The 23,471-nt window shown below is 44.7% G+C and overlaps 1 protein-coding gene across 4 annotated transcripts in view; it reads right to left on the bottom strand.

The window, feature by feature from the left end:
* Window positions 1–20,928, bottom strand: part of USO1 (USO1 vesicle transport factor) — a 49,804-nt gene extending 28,876 nt beyond the window's left edge. For 2 of the 4 annotated variants that reach the window (XM_074993817.1, XM_074993819.1), the window contains exons 1-11: window positions 20,751–20,928; window positions 17,237–17,323; window positions 17,028–17,092; window positions 13,472–13,551; window positions 10,045–10,056; window positions 6,608–6,708; window positions 5,987–6,089; window positions 5,760–5,815; window positions 4,828–4,948; window positions 3,239–3,417; window positions 395–535 (exon numbers count right to left, since the gene is read on the bottom strand). In XM_074993817.1, the coding sequence (XP_074849918.1) occupies window positions 395–535; window positions 3,239–3,417; window positions 4,828–4,948; window positions 5,760–5,815; window positions 5,987–6,089; window positions 6,608–6,708; window positions 10,045–10,056; window positions 13,472–13,551; window positions 17,028–17,092; window positions 17,237–17,323; window positions 20,751–20,816 (1,011 nt within the window). In that variant the 5' untranslated portion in view covers window positions 20,817–20,928. The remainder of the gene's footprint in view (window positions 1–394; window positions 536–3,238; window positions 3,418–4,827; window positions 4,949–5,759; window positions 5,816–5,986; window positions 6,090–6,607; window positions 6,709–10,044; window positions 10,057–13,471; window positions 13,552–17,027; window positions 17,093–17,236; window positions 17,324–20,750) is intronic. The other 2 variants (XM_074993818.1, XM_074993820.1) reach the window with 1 other exon arrangement.
* Window positions 20,929–23,471: the final 2,543 nt, after the last annotated feature.

Below are 23,471 nucleotides of genomic sequence, written 5' to 3'. Positions count from 1 at the left end.
CTAGAAAAAAATATATATGCTAGTTTGTTTACACTGGCACGGAAGGTTAGGGAAAAGACTAAGGACTGAGCTCGCTGTGGGATTACTTATCCCCACAAAAAGCAGTGAACAAATCAGGTTACTTTCCAGTAAACTTAAAAGATCTATAATCATTCACACATTCACTTCAAGCTGGAATTTAAGAAGCAGAGTGAATTTACATCAGATTGTTTTCCACAGCTGTAACTCCAAGCCAGGGCATGGAAGGAAAAACTGAAATTTCTCATACTTCACAAATTGATAGTTCAGGAATATTACACTTATCTAATCTGACTTCCCTTTATGGCTACATAGTCTCATATAATACTGCTTCCTTGCTCCTTGGCTACCTTCTCTCCTGCTCTGCCTTACTTACCTCTGTCAGAATGTCAGCTGGAACGCCAGTTGCCATTAAGATTGTGCAAAGCTGCTGTAGTAACCCACAATGAAACATGGTTTTCTGACAGCTGCTGGTGGCACCAAGTGGGTTCGTGGGGGACACCAACACCCGGACAAGCTGCAAAGAAGAGAAATGTATGTTGGTATAAGCATGGAGGTTAAACACCCATTTCATACAGATGTGAAAACTGCAGGGGGAGGGGTCCTGGGTCTCTTCATTAGGCTTGGTTCACATGGTGGACAAGAGAAAAATGAGAAGAATTATTCAAAACTGTCAACAGCCAACTAGCAGTTGAAGACTGTTGGAATTTTTACTGCAATCTAGGCATGACACACAAATCAACTCTCCTCTTCAGAAAGAATGGAGCTGTTAATTCCCACAAACGGCCAGAACTTCTGTGTTTTACATTTGTAAAATTGCCATTGGACCAGAAGTTCAAGTAAAACTCAATTCCTGAGGATTCCTTAAAGATTCTGAAATAGCTCAGTCCACCACTTCTGTTGAAACTGTGTGAAGAGTTGTGCAAACTGAACAAACGTGCTGCTTGTGCATGTATTTCTATTGTAAACTGAATCCAGCTACTTTTCACAAACGTCACCACTCCTTCAGAATGAATTATCAAGTTCCACTCTCCTAAAAGCAGTTGCCTGTACAGCACAGAAAAACACAAATATCTTAATGTGCACCTCCGTGAAAACAGAAGTGTCCATTAAGCAATTGCCCCAATTATGAATTCACTGTGTTGGCAGAGTCCATATACTTTACAGAGGCATCATAAACATACATGAGAGGTAAACTTTGCAAGAGCTTCAAACATTTGAGTCTTTGCCCATCATACAGTCATTTTAAAACAAATATAAGGCTTAACATAGACACATTTTGATAAGTAATTTACCAAAAGGTTTTCAAAATCTTGTAAAGGGTATTTCTGTGCCGAAAAGTGATTAAACATGGCAAAATCCCTACCACGTTGTGTAGTATTAACTAACGTAGCTGGAATTAATTGATTTTTTAGTGAACAGCTGTAGGAAGAATGTAAAATGCCATTTAATTAGTTAACTCATTAAACATTAAGTTTAACCGATTAATTAATTAAAAGGGGGTAGAGGAAAGCAAACAGAGGGTAAAAGGGAGATGGTCCAAGTGGACTGGAACTCCCTGCATGGAACAGAAGTGCTCTGGCTGGGCAGAAGTGACCCTGCAGATGGCACTCCCGGGGCTGCTGCGGACTAGGCTTGTTCTGGCCGCACTGGAGTGCCCCCGGCAAGGCTGAAGCAGGCTTAACAGCAGATCAATATATTTTTTCACTGCAAGACACCAGTTATTGCTATACAGTGGACACCTGACTTATGAGTGGATTGTGTTCTTGGGCAACCACGTGTAAGTCAAACTATGCATGTCGGGATCACATGGGGGAGGGGCCCCGCCACCTTCGGGTCCCCATCCTGGCTGCAGGGACCCCAGAGCCAGGCACAACAGTGTGGGCAATGTTCCTGGTTCCTGTAAGCAGTGAGGAGCCAGGCTGCCGCTTGGTTTCCAACTCCCCACCACTCACAATTTCAACTTGCTTTATTTTAAGAAACATGTAAATCAAAATCATGTAAGTGGGGCGGGGGTCTACTGGAGTTTAGTAGTTTCTTGACTAAAAGAAACACACACTGTGTATGCGCACCTATGTGCGCATAAGTGGAAATGCTACAATCAAACCCTAATTTAAAAATAGATGCCTACAACTATTCTTCTAATAGCTTGTAAGGAGACTTTGTGGTCATTCCTTTTTCCATACATATCACATTTCAGAACTTCTTTATCAAGATTATTTTACTTTGTTCAAATTCCAGTGGTAACATACTGATAGTTACAACTCCAAAAAAGGATCCAGGGTATTTATGTAGCATATTTTACAATTCCCTTTGCTGTGGACAGACTAGTTTATATGCCTATGGCATTCAGAAATATTTGGAGTACAGAAACTGTGTACTCACATTGGCATGCTGAACACATCCAGCAATCCAGTATCATAGCAATGACACCACCTCACTGTACAACTTTCACAGCTACCAAACCTCCATGCCATATATTTTCACTTGCCAGGAAGTTTAGTGGTGTCTTTATACACTCCCGCACAACTGAAACAAAACACTGGAGATTCAACTCTTATATTCTTTCAACGACAGCACAGTTGATGCCAGGAGTTTCTTTGTAAAGCAGTGGTAAGGCCCTCAAACTCCGCAAACAAAAACTAACTTTGCCCATATGAGATGCTGCTTATGGCAGACTGTGCAAAAATGTTTCAATTATGATCACGTGTAACCTGCTGAGGTTCTGTGATCTTGGACTCCCTCTGCTGACCAGGGGCCTAGATTTAAGATTAAAAACACCCAATTGTAAATTAGGAAGTGCCCAGAGTAATTAATCATGCAAGCTTGAAGCATGCTTAACACTGTTTTATGCATCCATGTCAGATGAAAAGCAGAATGAAGACAGCCTGAAATCACAGCTGAGTGATTGTACATCTTGTGAGCTTTTAACAGCACTCTAAAAAATCTCAAGAACTGGAAAAAGAGTTAAGCACTCTTGTGTGACTCTGACCCGCTCCCATTTGAAAAAAGATTTTGGTTAACTGAATTAATGTTTGCACTTTTTCAGTTTACTCTGGCGACTGCAGTAACTATGCACAATTTCGCTGGTGTGATCTTACAGTAGTGGGAAGAGAAAATCAAAACACTCAGCTGAAAGCAGAAAGTAATGATTTAAAAAGCAGAAGAACGTATGCTAGAAATGTTCATTATTTCCACCATAAATCACAAGTTATTTTACCTGTAACATTAGATGAAGATTAGTTACTTTCTGTGCTGACCAACCAGAGTTGTCATCTCCAACTTCAAACCAAGGTTTCATCCGCTGAATGTATGAACCTTCTTTAAAGAAATTTTGATTGGAATTGTTGTTCTTTAACAAATTTTGTAACAGGAGAAGACAGTCTTCTACTACTATTCCTGGAAAGACAAGAGGTAAGGCAAAGATTAACCAAGAAAGTGAAAGATATTTCATCTCCAGAGGTTTAACACTTTTCAGGTATGAAAGAACAGAATTATACTTTATATCACTTCCTGGAAGCCCAATATTTTCACGGAGACAAAAAAAAGTTCTTCCACAACTCTAAAATACTGAGTGTAATAAAAAGGTTTCTTGTGGCAATGAAACTGCAGTCTTCTGGGGGCTTTTTTAGTGGCTAGAAGTAAATATGTCTCTCTATTCCAGGACGAGGCTTCATTGTTCTCCTACTGCAAAACAGTGAAGAAAGAAAGGCAATCCTGAATAACAGTAGGCTGGTGCCATAGGTCCATGGTAAGAGTTTTGCCACAGTAATTTTTATTTGGTAGTCTGCTAGCTTTATTCGGTGGCTAAGATTCAAACAACCTCCTCTCTTCTCATTCCAAAGTTATTTCTAGTTTAAAATCTAGAAAGGGAGAAGAAATTCTTAGCTCTATTCAGCAAAACAATCACATTTAAATTGGGAATTTTACAGAATTGGAATAGCTTCTCCCGCTGCATTACACATGGCTCTGAGGACACTGACCGCAAACAATAATGCCCAAAATCTGCCCACAGAAGTACGGCTGAAATGTAATGCTAGACAACTTGACCCACGAATCTGAATGACAGGAGCAGAATGACTGGTGACAACACCCTCCTATTTCTGTGCTCTTGAGCTGGCATCAAACATGGTTTGCTGAGACAGAGGCTTAAAGCTTAATTCCCTCAACTTGTGAAAACGACAAGCATGAGTATACAGCATCAGGGCATAGACAACAGAGATCAGCTGTTTGACAACATTCCCTCGCTAGGCAGGCTGCAGAGAGTCATACACAGCAACCCAAGCCTCAGGAAGGCCATAGCGAAGATAATCAAACCTGAAGTGGAGGTACAGGTGGAAAGAGAGGGGAGAGCTCAGTGCTTCTGAAAATAGGTGCCATCTCTGCAATCTGCTCCTTCGCTAATAAATTAAGATGCAGAGCTTTACTATTTAGGGGGTGGTTGGTAACATTAGCTGGTCTTGTGTTAATTCACAGGAGACATGGTTTTAAGCAAGCTCCTGACTGCATGGGGGAATCTGGGAGGGGCTGAGCCGCCACCTCATGTGCTGATCAAAAATGGCTTGTATGTCACACTTGGCACCCGTGCCCAGGAGTTGCTGATCCCTGTCAGGTTATATACTTGCTCATCTCACCATTCTTAATACGTTCCTACTCTTGCGAACTTGGTCCTTTTACCAGTCTCCACAGCACGGCTAACACCTGAAAGTCACTGACCTTGAGATTCTACTTTGATTGACACAGCAGTCCTAGCATTTTCTCCCTATCGCCACACCCAGTCAGCAAAGCAACGCTCTGTTTATACCATACCTCCATCACTGTTCCCTTCATCGGTTACGATATCCAGCAATCTCTCAAAGGCATTTTCAAAAGCAACTATTTTCTGAATGGCGGCATTGCTTTTGGTCAGCTGCTGTAGCAACAAGACTCCCTTCAGGAAGAAGATAAATCTAATGAATGGACAAAGCTTTACAAGAAGATGAGCATTATCTTTAAAGGCGGGCCCTCCCTCAACAGTTAGCATACACGAGCAACGTAAACCGTGGTGGGGATGGTTGGATACTGTTGTACCCGACGCACGTGGCACCTTTCATCAAACCCCACCATCAAGCACTTGAAGTAGTGGATCGTACCTCAAACTTGCTTGAAACTTAAAAGCCTGACAAAAGGAAGACTCAATGTAGGAAGAGGCTATTAAAACAAAATCATACACAGAGTAGAGCTCCTCAGTAATATAGGGTATATGGGTCACTTCCAGTGTTCCCTGTAAGTCGCGTACTTGTCGAGCTGCTTGGGAGTCAAATGCCGACCAGCGGGTTAGCAGAGTGCCCACGGTCGTTTTGTTTCTGCTGGTGCGGCATATTTGCACATGGTTCAATGCACACAGGAAAATTTATTTCGCACTTGGTGGAAAAAGACGAAAGAGAACACTGGTCCCCTCTAGATATCCTGCCCCCACAAAGCTACTCTTGGGTGTATGCAGTGTTTTGTGACTCTACAAGCTACCGTTGCCAATACTGTCTGGCAAAAGGTCTACATCTGTCCAAGAGACATGCCAACCCATTCCTTTCCCTGGTCCTTTTAAACCACCCCAGAGTGCACCGACTCTGCAGCAGCAGGGATAGGCTGAGTGCAGCATCATAAAACCAATGCAATGGAGAGCTAGCTTCTAGGTATAACACGGATAAACAACTTTAAATACATGTGCAAGCATGATTGCAATGCCTCTGTCCTGTACTTACATCATTCCTTATCACCTCCCTAGAATCTGCGAGTAAATCCATCAGCCTTGACACACCTGGAAAAGCAAGCAACCACGTGAGGGATGAGTTACCAAATGGAGTTGAATAAGCTCCAAGTTTGGAAGCCCCTTCCAGACTTGTTAAAATGCTCTGTTAGGAGAGCCCCTCTGGGTCAGATGTTTCGCTCAATTCACAGTTTGTAACCAGCAACCAACCAAACCACTTACCCATGGGACTGACAAGAATGATCTGCTGCACCTGAGGTCCTTGCTGCTTTAACAATGATGTCAGAAGTTTCACTCCAGGCCAGCGAACATGGAAGTCAAATTCCTACGGGGATACAGAAAATGACATTGAACAGTGACTCCAGGAGCATTTCACGCTCTTGAAGGTAACCTATACTGGGACTTTAAAAGACAGGACCGCTACGTAACTGAGTGCCAAATGGCCCTGTGATAGACGGGCATTCATCATTGGGAGTAGATGCCTTTCCCCATCTGCTCTGTAATAGTGCACACACTGTAAAGTCAAACCTCACACCCCTGGTTTCACTTTAACAGTAACCCCAACTACCACCAGCTTCAGCTCCACCCAGGATTCCTCTAACCATTTATACTCCACTTCTGCTTCTAAAAGCAGCTCTCTCACCTATCCTATTGTGAGATGTTGCCTTCTTCACTCTAGAAGACCGATATTATGCCCATGGTCACCAACGCTTTTCTTAGACTGCTTCAAATTTAACTTATTCTGCAGCAGGGAGGCAAAATGTCTGGCTTCATCCACAAACACAGAATCAAAAATCCATTTCACTGTTTCTCCATTGTGCAAAGTACCCTGCCACTACTCACCTCCAGAAAGCTCAGCAGGAGAGTTACATTTTCTTGCTGTTTAATGAAGAGTTCTGTAAACTGTCTTCCCAGATCATCAACCTGTTTTTGTGAATTTTCTTCTGTAACATTCAAGAAGAATGTGTTACATCGTAACATTAAAATAACTATAGAAATTCCTTCTACAGGTTGCAATGAACACACAGCACATAAGGTATTTATGAATCAAGGTTCAAAGAATCCTCGTTGTCACATTAAATAATAAGTGTATCTTGTTTTCCCATTAATCACTGTTGGAATCTGCATGCCACAAACAATATTTACATTGGGTTAAACATGAGAAAGAAAGAATCTAAGTGTTTTCTATCCTAAAGTCAGAACTGAAATTAAAGAACTAATTTGTTTTAATAGTGGAAAATCAGACATTCACAAAGGATTTCTGATTCAGCTTCCATTGAAAATGATGGTGTCTTACAATTGACTTCAAGGGAAATCAGATCAGGTCTCAGATAAAATCTAGACTATTTTTCATTGCACAATTTACAAGAGATTCTATTTCCATCAGTTGTGGCTGGTCAGAGCCACACTTCTCATCTTTAGGACTGCACGCTCAAAACGCAACTAAGCTCCCAAGGGATGAAACAGCTGCTACAAAGCAGAGAACACTTTCCTTTTCAAACGAAGTACAAGTTGCACCTCTCTGGTCTGGTTGTGATCTGATGGATCCTGAACAAGAGAATTTGCTGTACCAGGCAGGGGACTCCTGCCCCCACTGCCACCTGGTGTCATGGGGCAGACAAGGGGCTACTATTTGAAGACATCAGATCTCATGATAATCTACTGAGTCAAACCGGATTGGGCTAATCCTCGGCATTCTACTAGAAAAACAAGTTCTGTCCAATGCATGGTACTCCCGCCTTCCTGCTCTGGATAATGGTTCTGCATGAATCAAGCAGAAACCCCCACTACAGATTAAAGACAGAGCGGAAGGCAGGGCAGGGCAGAACGTGCCACAGAAACAACAAGAAGTTTTACTGTGCTTTCATAATTACTCCCTCAGCTGCTTCCCATCTACAGTGGGAGCTCTGTAGCAGACAGACCACTACAGTACACAACGTTCAAGCTTCAATCTCAGTTCAGTCAAAAGGGGCTACCATGTGCCTCATTTCCTGATTACAATCCTCCTCCCTCCTCAATGCACCTGAATCCAGCTCTAAAACGCCCTCTTCCCTAAAGCTTCTCTCAACCTCTCATACCCTCCCCAACATACTTATTTCCTGTGCTGCCTCATTCCCACCTGACCTCAGAGACCTCCCTCCCATGCTCCCAGCTGCCTTCCCAAGTGCCTAAGCAGAGCTCAGCCAGTGACTTAGCATTACTGGTCCAGGTCAACGAAGCAACTTCTGTCACCTAACCTTCGTCTCAACCACTGCTCTCCTGAACATGAAAGATGTTACAAGGGTTTAATTTTAAGGTATGAAAAGTGAGCTACACCAAGGTGTCACTAAGTAGCTCAAGATGAGTTTGTGGATTACTGCTGTGGAGCTGTACGAACTCAAAGTAACACAAGGAACATGGGCACTTTTGAGAGAAGCAGTTTTATACGCTTCATCTGCAAATGTCATCGAAGTTTTTTTTACAAAACACATTTACACAGGAAACTCTCCCTAGAGCCACTGCATTATTTATCTGATTAATTCATGTCAATTATCTGCAACATTAAGTTATTTTAGTTCCCCTTTAACAGGAAGTCTCCATAGAGACTTAACTATGAAATTGCTACAGCTGTTTCCAGAATTGAGAGACTTGTAACAGGGTGACAAACTGGAGTTCTGCTACACACTTTGAGCAGTGGTAGAAGACATTGACTTCTGATCTTTTCTACAAAGTCCTTAAAGTCAGCTTCAATCACTGACGCACCTTTAGAGACTAACTCTCGATTTGCTACATTTTCCCCATCACAAATGGTTGGTAAAGTTTTCAATTGGTCATTTCTATCCTGGGTTGCCAACCATCACTACTCAATATGTACAAGTCACATTTATTTCTTCCCTGATGAAACAGTCATTTTGGTGCCACTGACTAGGGAAAAGGCTCTGGTGCCACTGATTTGGAAAAATTAGGGTCATCTAAAGTTAACTGTTCTGTTTGAGATTTTAGCCTAGGAATTTGTCAATTCTTTCCCTCCTTTTGGAGGGCAATGAAAAATAACATACACATACAAATTCACAAAAATCTGCAAAAGAAGATTCAAGACCTGAACCCACGTGAAGCCGATGGCCTCAGACCACAAAGAGAGTTACAAGACTCTACCATTTCCAAGTCACTTACAGTTTTCAGGAAAAGTTCAGTTAGTAGCAGATACACATTAAAACATGCATTTGGTTCATCCACTAAGTCCTAATGCTTTAATGCTTACAATAGTTCTAGATGGTAAAGCCACAATCTGTTTCCTTCTACCCACATGCTGAGGGGTTTACTTGTTCCAATGGTTTTGTTCCCATTCAATATGTCCTAGAGTCACTATTCTATGCAAGGGACATGCTAAAGATAAGTCACCAGAATAATCCTAGAACACTTTAATGGTAAAGGAAATAGGGAAAAGGAAAATTAGAAAAAATTAAACTGAAAGTTCAAATGGTAGGGAAAGCTGAAGAGGGCAAGAAAGGGACGATGCATCAAATGTATAGTACTTCAACTTTGATTTCCCCCAGGCTGGTCAATAATATTATTGCAGGTGCTCAAGAAAAGCTATGGTTATGTGAAGTGATACATAAGTTCCGCATGTGCAGGTTGTGTGAGTGGAGGAAGACGTATCTCTGCTTATGAAGATTGGTATTAGATGTTTCAACAACAAACAGCGCTTTTCAAAGGACCAGTTTTAGCCAATCTGTTAAAACATAGCTATGCATCCCAGAAGTGAGAAGGTTAACAGGTGAGGGACAAATAAGTACGTAAGAGGACAAGTAAGTCAATTAAATGAAAGTAATAATGCCATATTCTTAACGTGTATTACTTAAAAGGGACACTGAACGCCAAAAGGCTCAAAGCTTGATTTTGATTCCATTTTACAGTTTCTGAAGTCCTTTAATGTTTCTTCTATCTCAAAGAACTTTGTGTGTCTGTATCTGTCCATCAAAGTCTTGTGCTGAACTCTGATACCCACTTCCATTAAATAGTTAACTAAGAAGTATCTAGTGGCTTACATTAATGCCAATAAGCCCACTTAGATTTATGGCACAGAATTATGTGCCAATCAGTAGGTAAGTATAATGGGACGACATATATTTCAGGTACAAACACAAATTGAATTTTAAATTTGAGAAATTAAAAAGCATGAAAAATGCAAAAAGGATAAAAAAAATTAGTGTCCCTTTTAAGAAGAAAGGTGAAAAATACCTTGTGATTAGCAGCTATGACTAATAAAAGCAGCATGCTATATGAATTGAGGTTTTTACCTTCGGAATCATCTGTAAAGGTAGACAAAAGGGGAAAAAAAAGAAAAGAAAGGTTCACAAGTAACACAGTTTTCCATGAAGTTCTTCAGAACAAATAATGGATTTTATAGGCAGCCATCTTGGAATTCTGCCACCATTATTACTTTAATTGTCATGGAACTGGGAGAACAAGACACCCTTGCAACTACCGTGCTACTACTGACCACACATGTAAGACTAGGCCAACACTTCTTTGTTTGAAATGGCTGTCTAAGCACAATGTTCTTATACCACAGTCTCCTTCCTTTGGGGAGTACGCTATCAAGGCCATTGCCAAAAAAATCCTCGCATTAGTGCTATTTGTACAATAACTCCAAATGACAGCCCTAGATTTTACTAGAGATGTCTGTGCTTTCAGTAAAGGGACTGAATGAGAAAATGCAGCTAAATGACCTTGTGGGGATAGAAGTTAGGAAAAGCAGGACTCAACAAGGCTGGACTATGAAGCAAGATTCCCTTATGTTAGTTTCTTTGAGCAAGTCTCATTTAGTAACCCAACAGAAGGGACAACAAATTCTAGAAAGGAGTGCGAGCACATTTCCATTTCTGCACATATCCTGACACTACGTTAAATTAACATTAATCCACACCTGCCTTCCATCAAGGCCATTCTTCTGGTATAAATTATTCAATTGTTAAAACTTTTGGAAAACTTGTGTAAGGAATTGTCTTCTTCCTACTTCCCCCTGAACTCCAAGGCCATTGGCTAGATCACTTTTCAAGTACAAAGTTAACAGAAGTCCAGCAGTGCAAGAGCAGCGCAACACACAACTGAAATCGACAACCAGGTGGTCAGTGGCCTCTGGTTATCTTCATTCATTTCTAAGCTTCTCATTTTCCGTGTCTCTTCCTTTGCACATGTGTTCTTCATGGTCTGCCCCTGCCTTCAGCCCTTCTCTTGCTGATTCAGAGTGATGTTTTCTTTAGGATCCCCGAAAGTCAGACTGTCGTTTGATATACTTGACACTTATTTTTAAAACCAAGTATGTGTGGGGGGGGAGGGCGGGTCTTACAGGTTAGATTGTTAAATTAATAAGATAGCAAAGAACTGCTTTTCTAACGAAAGGAGAAGCAGCTGTGTGTACAATTCCACAAAGCTGTAATAAAACCAGGAGATATGCAGTTTCCTGGAAAAGTCAGTTCAAGTTGTGTTTTGCAGGAGCAAAATTGTAGCTTGTTTTACTACTTAACCCACTCTGGCTGATCTCTCACATTGAACTGCTGCATGTCTTTCTGGCAGAGGTAGCTGCCTATGAAGTACTCGACTGCAGCCAAGTCTAGACCCAATCATACCATTCCTGTTACCACAAACTGGGCATTAAGGAGCTAACGAAATCTTACTGAGCCTCAGCCTCTGGCATGGCCAATGATGAGCTTCTCCCGCCCCTGTCTGACAGCTCATGGCTGCTTTGGACAAGGCCCCTCGCACTGTGCGACAGCCAGAAAACCTGAGATTTTCACCTGTCTGGAAAGCTGTCTTGCCCCATTCTAAGCAATTGGAATTTCCCCAGCTGTTACTAATAGCAAAAGTACACAATTCCAACACACAATCGTTAATGTGAAGTATGGGTAAACATTTTCTTATATCTCAATTACGATTCACAGCAGATTCTCTTTAATGATTTTAGTGTTTATTTTTGGCTATCACTTTTAGCAGTAATCATTTTCAACACTCTCCATTCTGGCTATAATTCAATAAAAAGCTTTAAAGCCCTGTAATGATCAAATATTCTTGTTCTAAATTTGCCTACGCAGATTTATATATATATCTATATATATATACACACACACACAGGTATGCATATTTCATAGAACTGGAAAGGACCTTGAGAGGTCATTGAGTCCAGTCCCCTGCACTCACTGAAGAGCCTATCACCCTGATAGTGTTTTTTTTTTTTAAACCTATTTGCCCCGAATCCCTAGATAGGGCCCTCAAGGACTGAACTCATAACTCTGGGTTTAGCAGGCCAATGCTCAAACCATTGAGCTATCCCCAAGCAGTGGGAACCCCTTTCATAACACCTAATCCTCCTACTTAATCCACTTCTTACTATTTTCTTCTTATAAAATGTTATAACAACACTTGGCTAAAAATATCAAATTTCAAGACGAAATGTCCCATGTCTCTGGGCAAATGTGGAAATACTGGAGTAAGAGTAGGTGTTTTCGTTGGGTTGTTTTATTAATGGTTGTTGTTTCCATCCTAAATTGACAGTCTTTGCCTGGCCAGCACTCAACATATTTTCACCCTCCAGCACAGCTCTTAAGGAATCTAGGTTTTTTTAAAGCAGTGCTTCCCAAACGAAATTTGGTCATGGAACACTTTCAGGCTTGGAATATACCAACAGAAAATATACTGATCTGGAGGTGGTAGGGTGTTTTAAACTGAAAGAATGCAGCCCATAATGTTTTTAAAGAGTTAGGTTTTTTAGATGTCTTATTTTACAAAGAACAAAAGAATAATAAGAGAAAATCATCTGAATGAACAACAAATGTCCTCCTTATAGGACGGTTAGCAATCCTATAATTAGGTATAAAAATTAAAAATTAAGTACACACTCAAAACAAAACATCATTCTAGATGACAGAACAAAGTAAGTATGGTTAGTGTTGTTGTTTTGTACAAAAACAGAGGACAATATTGTTCAAAAAATGACTGCCCTTTCTTAAAGCTTACAAATATTTTTATGAAAAAAACAAAAACAATTTAGGTATGGAAAAGTGTTTTTAAATTTTGTGTTTTTATAAATTTGTTATTTTTATGGAAAACTACTGGAAAACAAAGTGACATTTCACAGTTTTTTTTTAATGGGAAGAGTGTTTTGCATCTCTGTTTCAGCACAAGTCGCACAATAACCATACTACTATGAACATGTTATAATTATTAATAATCTATACGTTATTCAAATACTTCAATATTTTTGATACACACAATTTCTTATATAACATTTTAGACAGAAAAACATTGCTAGCACTGAATTATTTTTGAACACCTATTTCTATCATTTGGTACAACCGTGTTCCACGCAACAGTTTGGGAAATGCTGTTCTAAAGAGCAGTAATTGCTAAATGAGCATAAAAGAAGCCTATCTGATCAGCACCACTCATCTCAATTTAGCTTTCAGCAAAAATACTAGTTTGCAAACACGGTTTAAGTCTAGAATCAGAAAATCCACAATCACTACAATGCACATTACCAATGCCCAACACCCCTTGCATTCACACATGAGCGTAGTGGTACTGTTGTCAGACAGGAACCACAAAGGGATAGTGCTTAGTAAACCGATTTCATTACTTTGGTATCATTTCAACATAAATCATAAAGCAATCATGAAAGTTGAATTTAACTTTAGGAGATGAGTATAACTGTTACTACTGCAGGCTTACCTTGCTCCTCTTCTTCTAAGTCATTTGATACTATATTGTACAGAGTGTCCAAAGCATAGCCAATTATTTCGGAATCTGAACTGTGAACAGAAATAACACTTTTCTTTAATGACTTAATTCCACTTTCTTCTTATTTTTTTGCTTTGTATTATTGAATTCTTAGTGCAGATAGACACATTAGCAGTGACAGCTGTAGTAAATGGAAAGGTTATGTTGTTACAGGATATTTTTTTATATGGTAACACTTTCCAGATGCGGCATTGTGTTCCCACAGACTTCAAAATCCTCTCTTCCTAATTTTATTCTCCTTGTGTGTAATCATTTCAGAAGTTAAAAGCCAGTACAAAAATGGTAGCAGCATAACTACCACCATGCCTGGCATTTCAGAAGTCATTCCATCTCTTTTGAACATCATCAAAAAATTAAGGCCAAGATTAACTGAAAGAGTTTATCAGAATGAACTGTGATTTGGCTGCTCTTTTTTAGAGTACAGTTTGATGCAGTGATGTTTGCTAACCGCTGCAGTTACACTGAACCTGGATTGTATACCTTGCACTTCCTTTTGCACATCAGTTAAAGACATCTCATGGACTTGGCAAAACTCTTAAGACTGAACTTTAAGAATTTGTACTAAACACTGCAAACAAATGTAGAGACAACATAAAATGCATCTTTCCACAATTAAGTACTAGAAGCAAAAGTAATTTCACCAGAACTCAGCTAGCCAGAGAGTTGGATTCTCTCCCCTACACCAAAGTTGTGAGATGCTAAACCTCAGCCCTCTCCAAAAGCCCCAAACAACACTTGTTGCTTTTGCAGTTTTGCCTTGAAAGTTTAGCTATTTCAGACCAAAGTGCAGAGCAAATCTGGAATCTCAGAGCACGCACACAAACACCCTGCCAACACCCTCTTTTATAAAGGTGATCCAGTTCGAGTGCCCCAGCAGATCAATGCTGTGGCATAGAGTAAAAGGCAATCCCCACAGTAAGACAGTCTCAGGTCATGCAGGGCTTTACCCACCATAACCGACACCTTGAACTCTGCTGTGAGACCAATGGGCAACCAACACAGACCCTGCCTAGAGCAGTAGTGGCACAGGCTGTCAACAAGATACCCTTCACAATCAGCTTCAGCTGCTGAATGGTTTTATCAAGGTGTCGAGCAATATAGGGAGCACTGCAATAGTCTAATTTTAAGGAAACAAAACCATAGGTAAAAATAGCCAGGGATACGTAAGAAAGGAAAGGCAGAAATCCAATAGACATAGGCGATAAAAAGCTCACTGAGTTACTACTGTCATAGAATTGCCCAACAATAGCTAGAATGTGTAAAATAAGCCCATTACTCAGGAACCCAGTAATTAACGGTGGCTATATTATCCTGTTGCTTCTGCCAGTTGACTGCCACTTTGTCACTCTTATTTGGATTGATCCTTGCCAGCTCCCTCTCATCTGTACCCTAATCTCAACTAGACAACAGCTGAGGTATTGAACTGAACTGTCCACGTCAAATGAAATGAACTCACAGCTGAGCTCACTGAAAGCAACGCAGTGCCATGTCCCTTCGCTGACCCTTAAAAAGGCCTCCCCTGAAGACTGGAAAAGAGGGTGACAGAAGAGCACTCAGCAAGACCCCACACTTCAGAGCTCTTTGGGAAGAGCAGCAAATTTCAGCCACCTGCTTATGGGACACAAAGAATTTTGCAATTGAAGTTCACTTTTTGCCAGCTGCGATTTACATTCTGCATTGCATTCAGCCTCTAGAGGAAAAGCCAGAATAGCCAGGTCTGTTCTACTGACAGCCCACCCAGCTTCACTTTCAGATTCTCCGACGGATGCTCACATGCAGATTGCAAAGCAAGCAAAAGAATGTTATACCAATAGAATGCTATTGCCATTCAATTTTTAAAAAGAGAAGTGTATGCAGTAATCCCTCAAAATGTGCGATTTCGAGTTGCGCCTGACCCACATTAATGCGAGTTAAACGCAACTCAAAATCCTGCTTCCCCCCAGGTCCCATGTGGCCCCTAGTTCACCACCCCCTCACATGGCCCTGGCTCATCCCACACACCCCGTGTGCAGCTCCGCCTCAACCCCCAGCAGGGCTGCATGGCCATGGCTCAACTCCACCCCCCACTCCCTCCCTAATCTATCCCCTGCTTAATTCCCCTGCCTCCCTCCCACTGCCCCAACTGCCCTCCTCCCCAGGACTTACCTTCCAAAAGGAGCTCGAGGTGCTCCTGCTGCTTCCCCAACTGCAGAACGTGCATTCCAAGGGGAAGAAAGCCACAACCCCCTCCTGACTTATGCAAAAGTGTTGCTTACGTGAAACAAAGAATTTGTGGGAAATTGTGGGAAGGCAACCCTTGCATAACTCGAGGGACTACTGTACTAGGGCTGGTTTTTGTAAAACCCTGGTTTGACAGCTCTTAAGTGCTGACGTTATAGTGTCATTGAGCTCTACAAGAGCAGCCATACCCATAGGTCCAATGGCATCTCCCATTCACTACTGATTTTTCTAGCCCTGTACAATATGTTCCTGAGATGAAGCCACCAACCCTTGGTGACAATACCTTGATTTATGAGGCTAATGACCTGCCTTAGTACCTGACTCCCTCTTTCCTTGGTTTGCATGTAAGGAAATGCTCTCCTGCCCACCTTCTTTACGTCCACATGGGAGCCCAAGGTCCTCATGTGGGCAACATATAAACTAGACACCCGGTGACCACTTGTCACTTAGCTCTGTGTGGAGGCGCAGGTCGGGAGGAGTCTGCTTTGTTATATGCCTCCAGAATGGAAGGGAAAGAGCAACACATGATGGTGATGCCATGACAGTGGATGAAACAACAAAGAGGAAGTTCCTACGCACAGCGCCGTCGAATGCTAAAAGTATCTCACCTAATGAAGCAACTGTTATCTATGTAATCTACGTTTTTCTTTCTGACCTATGAACAATTTCAAATGAGTATCATTTGTTCCTGTGACAGCAGCACTCTCAACATAGGTAAGCTGTAATTATGCTATTGCGCCAAAGACTAAACCTGTACAAATTAACACTGCTCTGTACGAAAAATACGTGCCAACCCAAATTATGTACACCAGTAAATAAAACTGATTCCATATTCACTCCTAATTACAAATAGAAAATTATATGTTAACTTCCTTTAGCCCTAACTCTGTGCCATTGTTAGCCTTTAAATACATAATTTTTCAGTCTATTAATATCACAACATCTGATTTGTTAGTCATCCAAACATGACTAATTTTACATTTTTTAAGATTAGCAAGTTTCTCCTGTATTGACACACACTTCTGTATCACCATCATTCTGTTGCTATTACAATTTGTTATTCCTAAATGTCCTTGTTTCCTACTTTCTTATGTACATGTTTGTAGTCAGGTACTGTACGCAAATTTTAATCAGTAAGGAAAGCTGCTAATAATACTTAGCATTCTATTCATGTTAATTACAGATCTGAAACAGTACTTAAAAAAAGAGGGTGGTTTCAAGAAACCTGCCAATTTGAGTTCATTTTTAGAGGTCAGAATGTTCTTACCGGTCTGTCTGGAGAACATTGATAAGATGGGCCATAGCCTGGAAGCCCACTTCCAGGCGATATTTCTGTCCAGAAAACAAAAAAGATTGAGAGTACTATTAAAAATGAAACTAGAAATATAATGCAAACTGCTCATAACATTTTTAAATGGGGTGCCACAAAAGGCACTGTATACATTTATAGCACTATTAAAAAAATACAACACACACCTTTGATAATGATTTGAGAGCACGTACAGCATCCCTTCGATCATCCAATAAAGTAGATGAAGCTACACGGTCACAGAGTTTCTGAATCTATAAAAACCAACACAGAATTGCATCAAAAGAGATTGAGCAACAGTCACTGTACAGCAAATAAAAGATCCTCCAAAGCCACCACCTCAAAAAACTGACATAAGACAACTGGCAATTTTTCTATTTCTTCTATTTGGATGGTAAATGAATGCCGATCAGACCTCTTGAAAAACAGAATGACTGAAATATAAGATATCTAGAATGAGACAAAAGTGTACTCAAAGTTCACCAAGGACTGACGTCAGAATCAACAGTTTTGTAACAGACTATTTAGTTTTTAGACATTCTGCTGTACACCCCACTCTGGTCTACCCAACCACACTTTTTAGGGCAAATAGCTTGTTTCACTGAATCTACACATATACATGAACTTTAAATTACATTTTAAATTACTAACTCCCGCCCAGGCTACCAAATTATCCATAGTGACCAGCATTCACACTTCTCTACAACCAGACTCTGCACACTGGGAGCCTCTCTGATGTTCTGGATCTCAGCACATGCACACAGAGGATTACCTAAACAGGTGATTGTTTGCTACAGAATACAGAACGCTCTCACTGGCTGTTGACCTTGTCTGCACAGTGACATTTTTTGCACCAGTGCAGAAAGTGTAAAGAGCAAAAATTTTCACTGCTTCAATTATATTAGTGTAGATACACTTTGTACACAAAGCAGCAAGCACAAACAGTTCTTTAGGGAAGTAAAGTTATGCCTATTTCATAAACACACTGCAGAGCTTGTCTCTCCTTCAGTGAGATATCTTGACTGACACATGCAATTTTAGCTAAAGCCTCTTTTGTCATTTAATTCAAGAAGGAGCAGGACAGCGGAAACCTCATCCAGCCTCAGTGACGTTTATTTTTGGTACTTCTCCATCAGTAACAGAAAACCATCCTCCTTGTCAACCAGACAAGAATTATTACGGTGCTGTGGTCTGCATGCGCAACCAGAATACATGTCATCGGCCAAGTGTCCACAGTGCCCTTTTAAGCACTGCTGGCTACAAGACAGCACATGTGTACTTGTCCTTTATTTCCTCATTGAAACCACTTCACAGTTCTCCCCTCTGTCCAGGAGCCACAGAATTTAAGTAACACAGCAGAAGGAAGATCAGCAGAGCTTTGTGGAGAACAAGCATTATTCTGGTCAGTGAGCTCTCCCCTCTTGAATTAGTTTGCTTCACAGATCCCCACTTTGGTTCAGTAAGCAACCTGAGGAACACCCCTCTCTGGATATTGAGGGAAGCCTTGATTCCGCACAATCCAAGTCTCATCTCAATGCATTATCCAGAGACTGTCAAGTCATGAGAGTGCCACTGGAACTCCTGTATACTGATTATACAGACCACAGATAAGAACCTGTATGAAATAATCTATCTAAAGCTGCCACTCTTGGCTAACTAGGCTCTTACACAGAGACAGACACTTTGGCTACAGGAGGTTAAGCACACAGCCCTTTTCACAGTCACAAAGAGCAACATGAGACACCATGTAAACTTCAAGTGCACATAGCACAGTTTTAAATTAAAGGTGACATTTAAAGTCAAGAACAAGATACCAGATCAAAACTTTTGTGCCAGATGAATCTCTGGCCTTTAAACTGAGTTTATGAAATATATTTCTAATCTAAGTTGGCAAGGAATTACCTTCAGTAAAATTAACAAAAAATATTTCTAAAATAGACAGAGTGTCCTAACAGAGCTGTCACTACACTGGTTTAAATCTGCAATTAGACAAAGTGAGCTTTTCAAACATATCAACACAGCAGAAAAAGGATAGAAGGTTAAGGGGCCGTTTGGTTTTTAAACACATCCTTTGGAAACTAACAAACACAATTTTTCTCTTTAGAAACTTGTATAAGTCAACAGCTGGGAACTGGAAGACAGTCTGGTCATTTTATTCAGTTAATAGATTTTAAAATACTATATTTGTTCATTCTTGATTTGAATTCTTTTTTCAACAGAAACAGGTATCAGAATATTTAATAAAGCCTTGTCTATTCTACTGAGGACTGTCGACCTAAGTTACACAACTTCAAGTATGTGACTAACATAACTGAAGTTGACCTACTTAGGTCTGTTTACTGTGGTATCTTCACAACAGTAAATAGATAGCTGATGCTTTCCCACTGATGCTGCCTACTCTTCTCATTTTGGAGGAGTATTGGAGTCAACAGGAGAGCATTCAGTGGTTGATTCACCACATTGTGACCACCACTGGATCAGCCTTGGCCCACTGATCCAGTGGGTAGTGAAGACATGCATTTGGAAAGCTTAATCACTTTTACCCTTTTTGACACAGCGGGGAAAAGTGAAGTCACCAAAGCTTTAACTACAGACATTTAAAATTTGGTTTGTTTATAAATTTTGGCTAAATATGATATGTATTGGAAACGTATCTCACGGAAAAAAGGAGCAACTTCTTTAGCTGAAGCATTACTCTATGAAACCTGCTAGGAAATGGCAAGGAAGAATACAAACACAAGGCACAAAAAGAAGCTCAATTTTAAATTGATAGAGAAAAGAACTCAAAATCACAGATGGTAAATACAGTCTGTTACAAACAGATACTGGAAGAAGTTATTTCTTCTACAAAATCAACCTCTTTATTGATATGAAAGTTTGTACAGCCTTCAAAAACAATCAAGAGTCCTGTGGCACCTTAAAGGCTAACAAATATTTGGCCATAAGCTTTCATGGGTTAAAACCACTTTGCCAGTTACATCTGACAAAGTGTTTTTTATCCAGAAAAGCTTATGCACAATCATATCTGTTAAGACTTCAAGGTACCACAAGGCTCCTCTTTGTTTTTGCGGAAACAAACGGACAGCTACCCCCCCTCATACAATCTTCCTTTTTCCCCCACCTTCAATTTCAAAGGAAAGGACACTGAAACCTTATGAGCTCCCCCTTTCAAAAACTAAACACTGGAGCAACGAACTTTTATAGTGACTAAATGCAGCTTCACTTGGGTCTATCCTAGAAACACCAACTGTAGGGGAGCCGTTTTATATCCAAAGGAGCTGTTTAAGACTCTGTTTAAGACTGCGTATACCCATTTCCCAGTCGGGGTAAGCTGTGGCCCAAGCTCAAAACGTAAACAGGAATTAAGCGCGGTCCCTATAAAACCCCTCGAGACTGGGGTTTAGCCTGTTACACCCACCTGGGTCCATCCCACAGACTCAGGGCACGCAAGGCCGGGAAGGGACCTCGGGAGGCCATCAAGTCCAGTCCCCTGCCCTCCAGGGCGGGGACACCCCTGCCCGCAGCGCCCAGAGTGACGGGGGCCCGGATCGCCGCCTGCAGACGGGCGATCGCCCCCCAGCGCAGGGGACCCGCCCCAGCCGGGCAGAGCCCCGGGCGCGCCCCGTAGTGGGTCGGCGGGGGCAGATGCGCCCCCCCCCAGCCCGGCGCCCCTGGACTCACCGTGTCGGCCCCCGAGGGCTGGGCCCCGGCGCTCTGCCCCCCCATGACGCCCCGCAGGAAGTTCATGGCGGCGCCGCGCGGCGCGGCCCAGCCCGGCCCGGCCCGGCCCGGCTGTCGCGCCCGCCCGCGGACAGTGGCAAGTGCGGGCCGCTCACGGATCCGCCGCCCGCCGGCGCCGGAAGCAGCCGCCGCGCCTGCGCCGGGACGTGGCACCGACGTGGCCGCTGGGAGAGCGAGGGAGGCGGGGCGGTGCTCAGAGCCGAGGCCGCGCGCGCGTCCCTGCGAAGGGTGGCGGGAGCGGGCAGCGCCGCGCCCGATGGGAAAGGACCGGACCGCGTTCAGTTCCCGGGTTCCCGCCCCCCCCCCAAACCCAGCCGGGTCTCCTGACCCCCCAACACCCACCGCCTCTGAGCCTGCCCGACCCCCCCAACACCCCCCCAGCCTCTGAGCCTGCCCGACCCCCCCAACACCCACAGCCTCTGAGCCTGCCCGACCCCCCCAACACCCACCGCCTCTGAGCCTGCCCGACCCCCCCAACACCCACCGCCTCTGAGCCTGCCCGACCCCCCCAACACCCAGCCGGGTCTCCTGACCCCCAACACCCACAGCCTCTGAGCCTGCCCGACCCCCCCCAAAACCCAGCCGGGTCTCCTGACCCCCCAACACACCCATCCTCTGAGCCTGCCCGACCCCCCCAACACCCACAGCCTCTGAGCCTGCCTGACCCCCCCCAACACCCCCAGCCTCTGAGCCTGCCTGACCCCCCCAACACCCCCACAGCCTCTGAGCCTGCCTGACCCCCCCAACACCCCCACCCTCTGAGCCTGCCCGACCCCCCCCCCAACACCCAGCCGGGTCTCCTGACCCCCAACACCCACAGCCTCTGAGCCTGCCTGACCCCCCCCCAACACCCAGCCGGGTCTCCTGACCCCCAACACCCACAGCCTCTGAGCCTGCCCGACCCCCCCAACACCCAGCCGGGTCTCCTGACCCCCAACACCCACAGCCTCTGAGCCTGCCCGACCCCCCTCAACACCCACAGCCTCTGAGCCTGCCCGACCCCCCCCAACACCCAGCCGGGTCTCCTGACCCCCAACACCCACAGCCTCTGAGCCTGCCCGACCCCCACCAAAACCTAGCCGGGTCTCCTGACCCCCCAACACACCCATCCTCTGAGCCTGCCCGACCCCCCCAACACCCACAGCCTCTGAGCCTGCCCGACCCCCCCCAACACCCAGCCGGGTCTCCTGACCCCCAACACACCCATCCTCTGAGCCTGCCCGAACCCCCCAACACCCACCGCCTCTGAGCCTGCCCGACCCCCCCCAACACCCAGCCGGGTCTCCTGACCCCCCAACACACCCATCCTCTGAGCCTGCCCGACCCCCCCAACGCCCACAGCCTCTGAGCCTGCCCGACCCCCCCAACACACACATCCTCTGAGCCTGCCCGACCCCCCCCAACACGCACCGCCTCTGAGCCTGCCCGACCCCCCCAACACCCACCGCCTCTGAGCCTGCCCGACCCCCCCAACACCCAGCCGGGTCTCCTGACCCCCAACACCCACAGCCTCTGAGCCTGCCCGACCCCCCCCAAAACCCAGCCGGGTCTCCTGACCCCCCAACACACCCATCCTCTGAGCCTGCCCGACCCCCCCAACACCCACAGCCTCTGAGCCTGCCTGACCCCCCCCAACACCCCCAGCCTCTGAGCCTGCCTGACCCCCCCAACACCCCCACAGCCTCTGAGCCTGCCTGACCCCCCCAACACCCCCACCCTCTGAGCCTGCCCGACCCCCCCCCCAACACCCAGCCGGGTCTCCTGACCCCCAACACCCACAGCCTCTGAGCCTGCCTGACCCCCCCCCAACACCCAGCCGGGTCTCCTGACCCCCAACACCCACAGCCTCTGAGCCTGCCCGACCCCCCCAACACCCAGCCGGGTCTCCTGACCCCCAACACCCACAGCCTCTGAGCCTGCCCGACCCCCCTCAACACCCACAGCCTCTGAGCCTGCCCGACCCCCCCCAACACCCAGCCGGGTCTCCTGACCCCCAACACCCACAGCCTCTGAGCCTGCCCGACCCCCACCAAAACCTAGCCGGGTCTCCTGACCCCCCAACACACCCATCCTCTGAGCCTGCCCGACCCCCCCAACACCCACAGCCTCTGAGCCTGCCCGACCCCCCCCAACACCCAGCCGGGTCTCCTGACCCCCAACACACCCATCCTCTGAGCCTGCCCGAACCCCCCAACACCCACCGCCTCTGAGCCTGCCCGACCCCCCCCAACACCCAGCCGGGTCTCCTGACCCCCCAACACACCCATCCTCTGAGCCTGCCCGACCCCCCCAACGCCCACAGCCTCTGAGCCTGCCCGACCCCCCCAACACACACATCCTCTGAGCCTGCCCGACCCCCCCCAACACGCACCGCCTCTGAGCCTGCCCGACGCCCCCGCAACACCCAACCGGGTCTCCTGACCCCCAACACACCCACAGCCTCTGAGCCTGCCTGACCCCCCCAACGCCCACCGCCTCTGAGCCTGCCCGACCCCCCCAACGCCCACCGCCTCTGAGCCTGCCCGACCCTCCCAACACACCCACCGCCTCTGAGCCTGCCCGACCCCCCCAACACCCAGCCGGGTCTCCTGACCCCCCAACACCCACCGCCTCTGAGCCTGCCCGACCCCCCCAACACCCAGCCGGGTCTCCTGACCCCCA

The sequence above is a fragment of the Carettochelys insculpta genome, chromosome 4 (genome assembly GCF_033958435.1).
Source record: "Carettochelys insculpta isolate YL-2023 chromosome 4, ASM3395843v1, whole genome shotgun sequence".
Classification (NCBI taxonomy): Eukaryota; Metazoa; Chordata; order Testudines; family Carettochelyidae; genus Carettochelys; species Carettochelys insculpta.
This window is presented reverse-complemented; position numbering and strand designations above follow the sequence as displayed.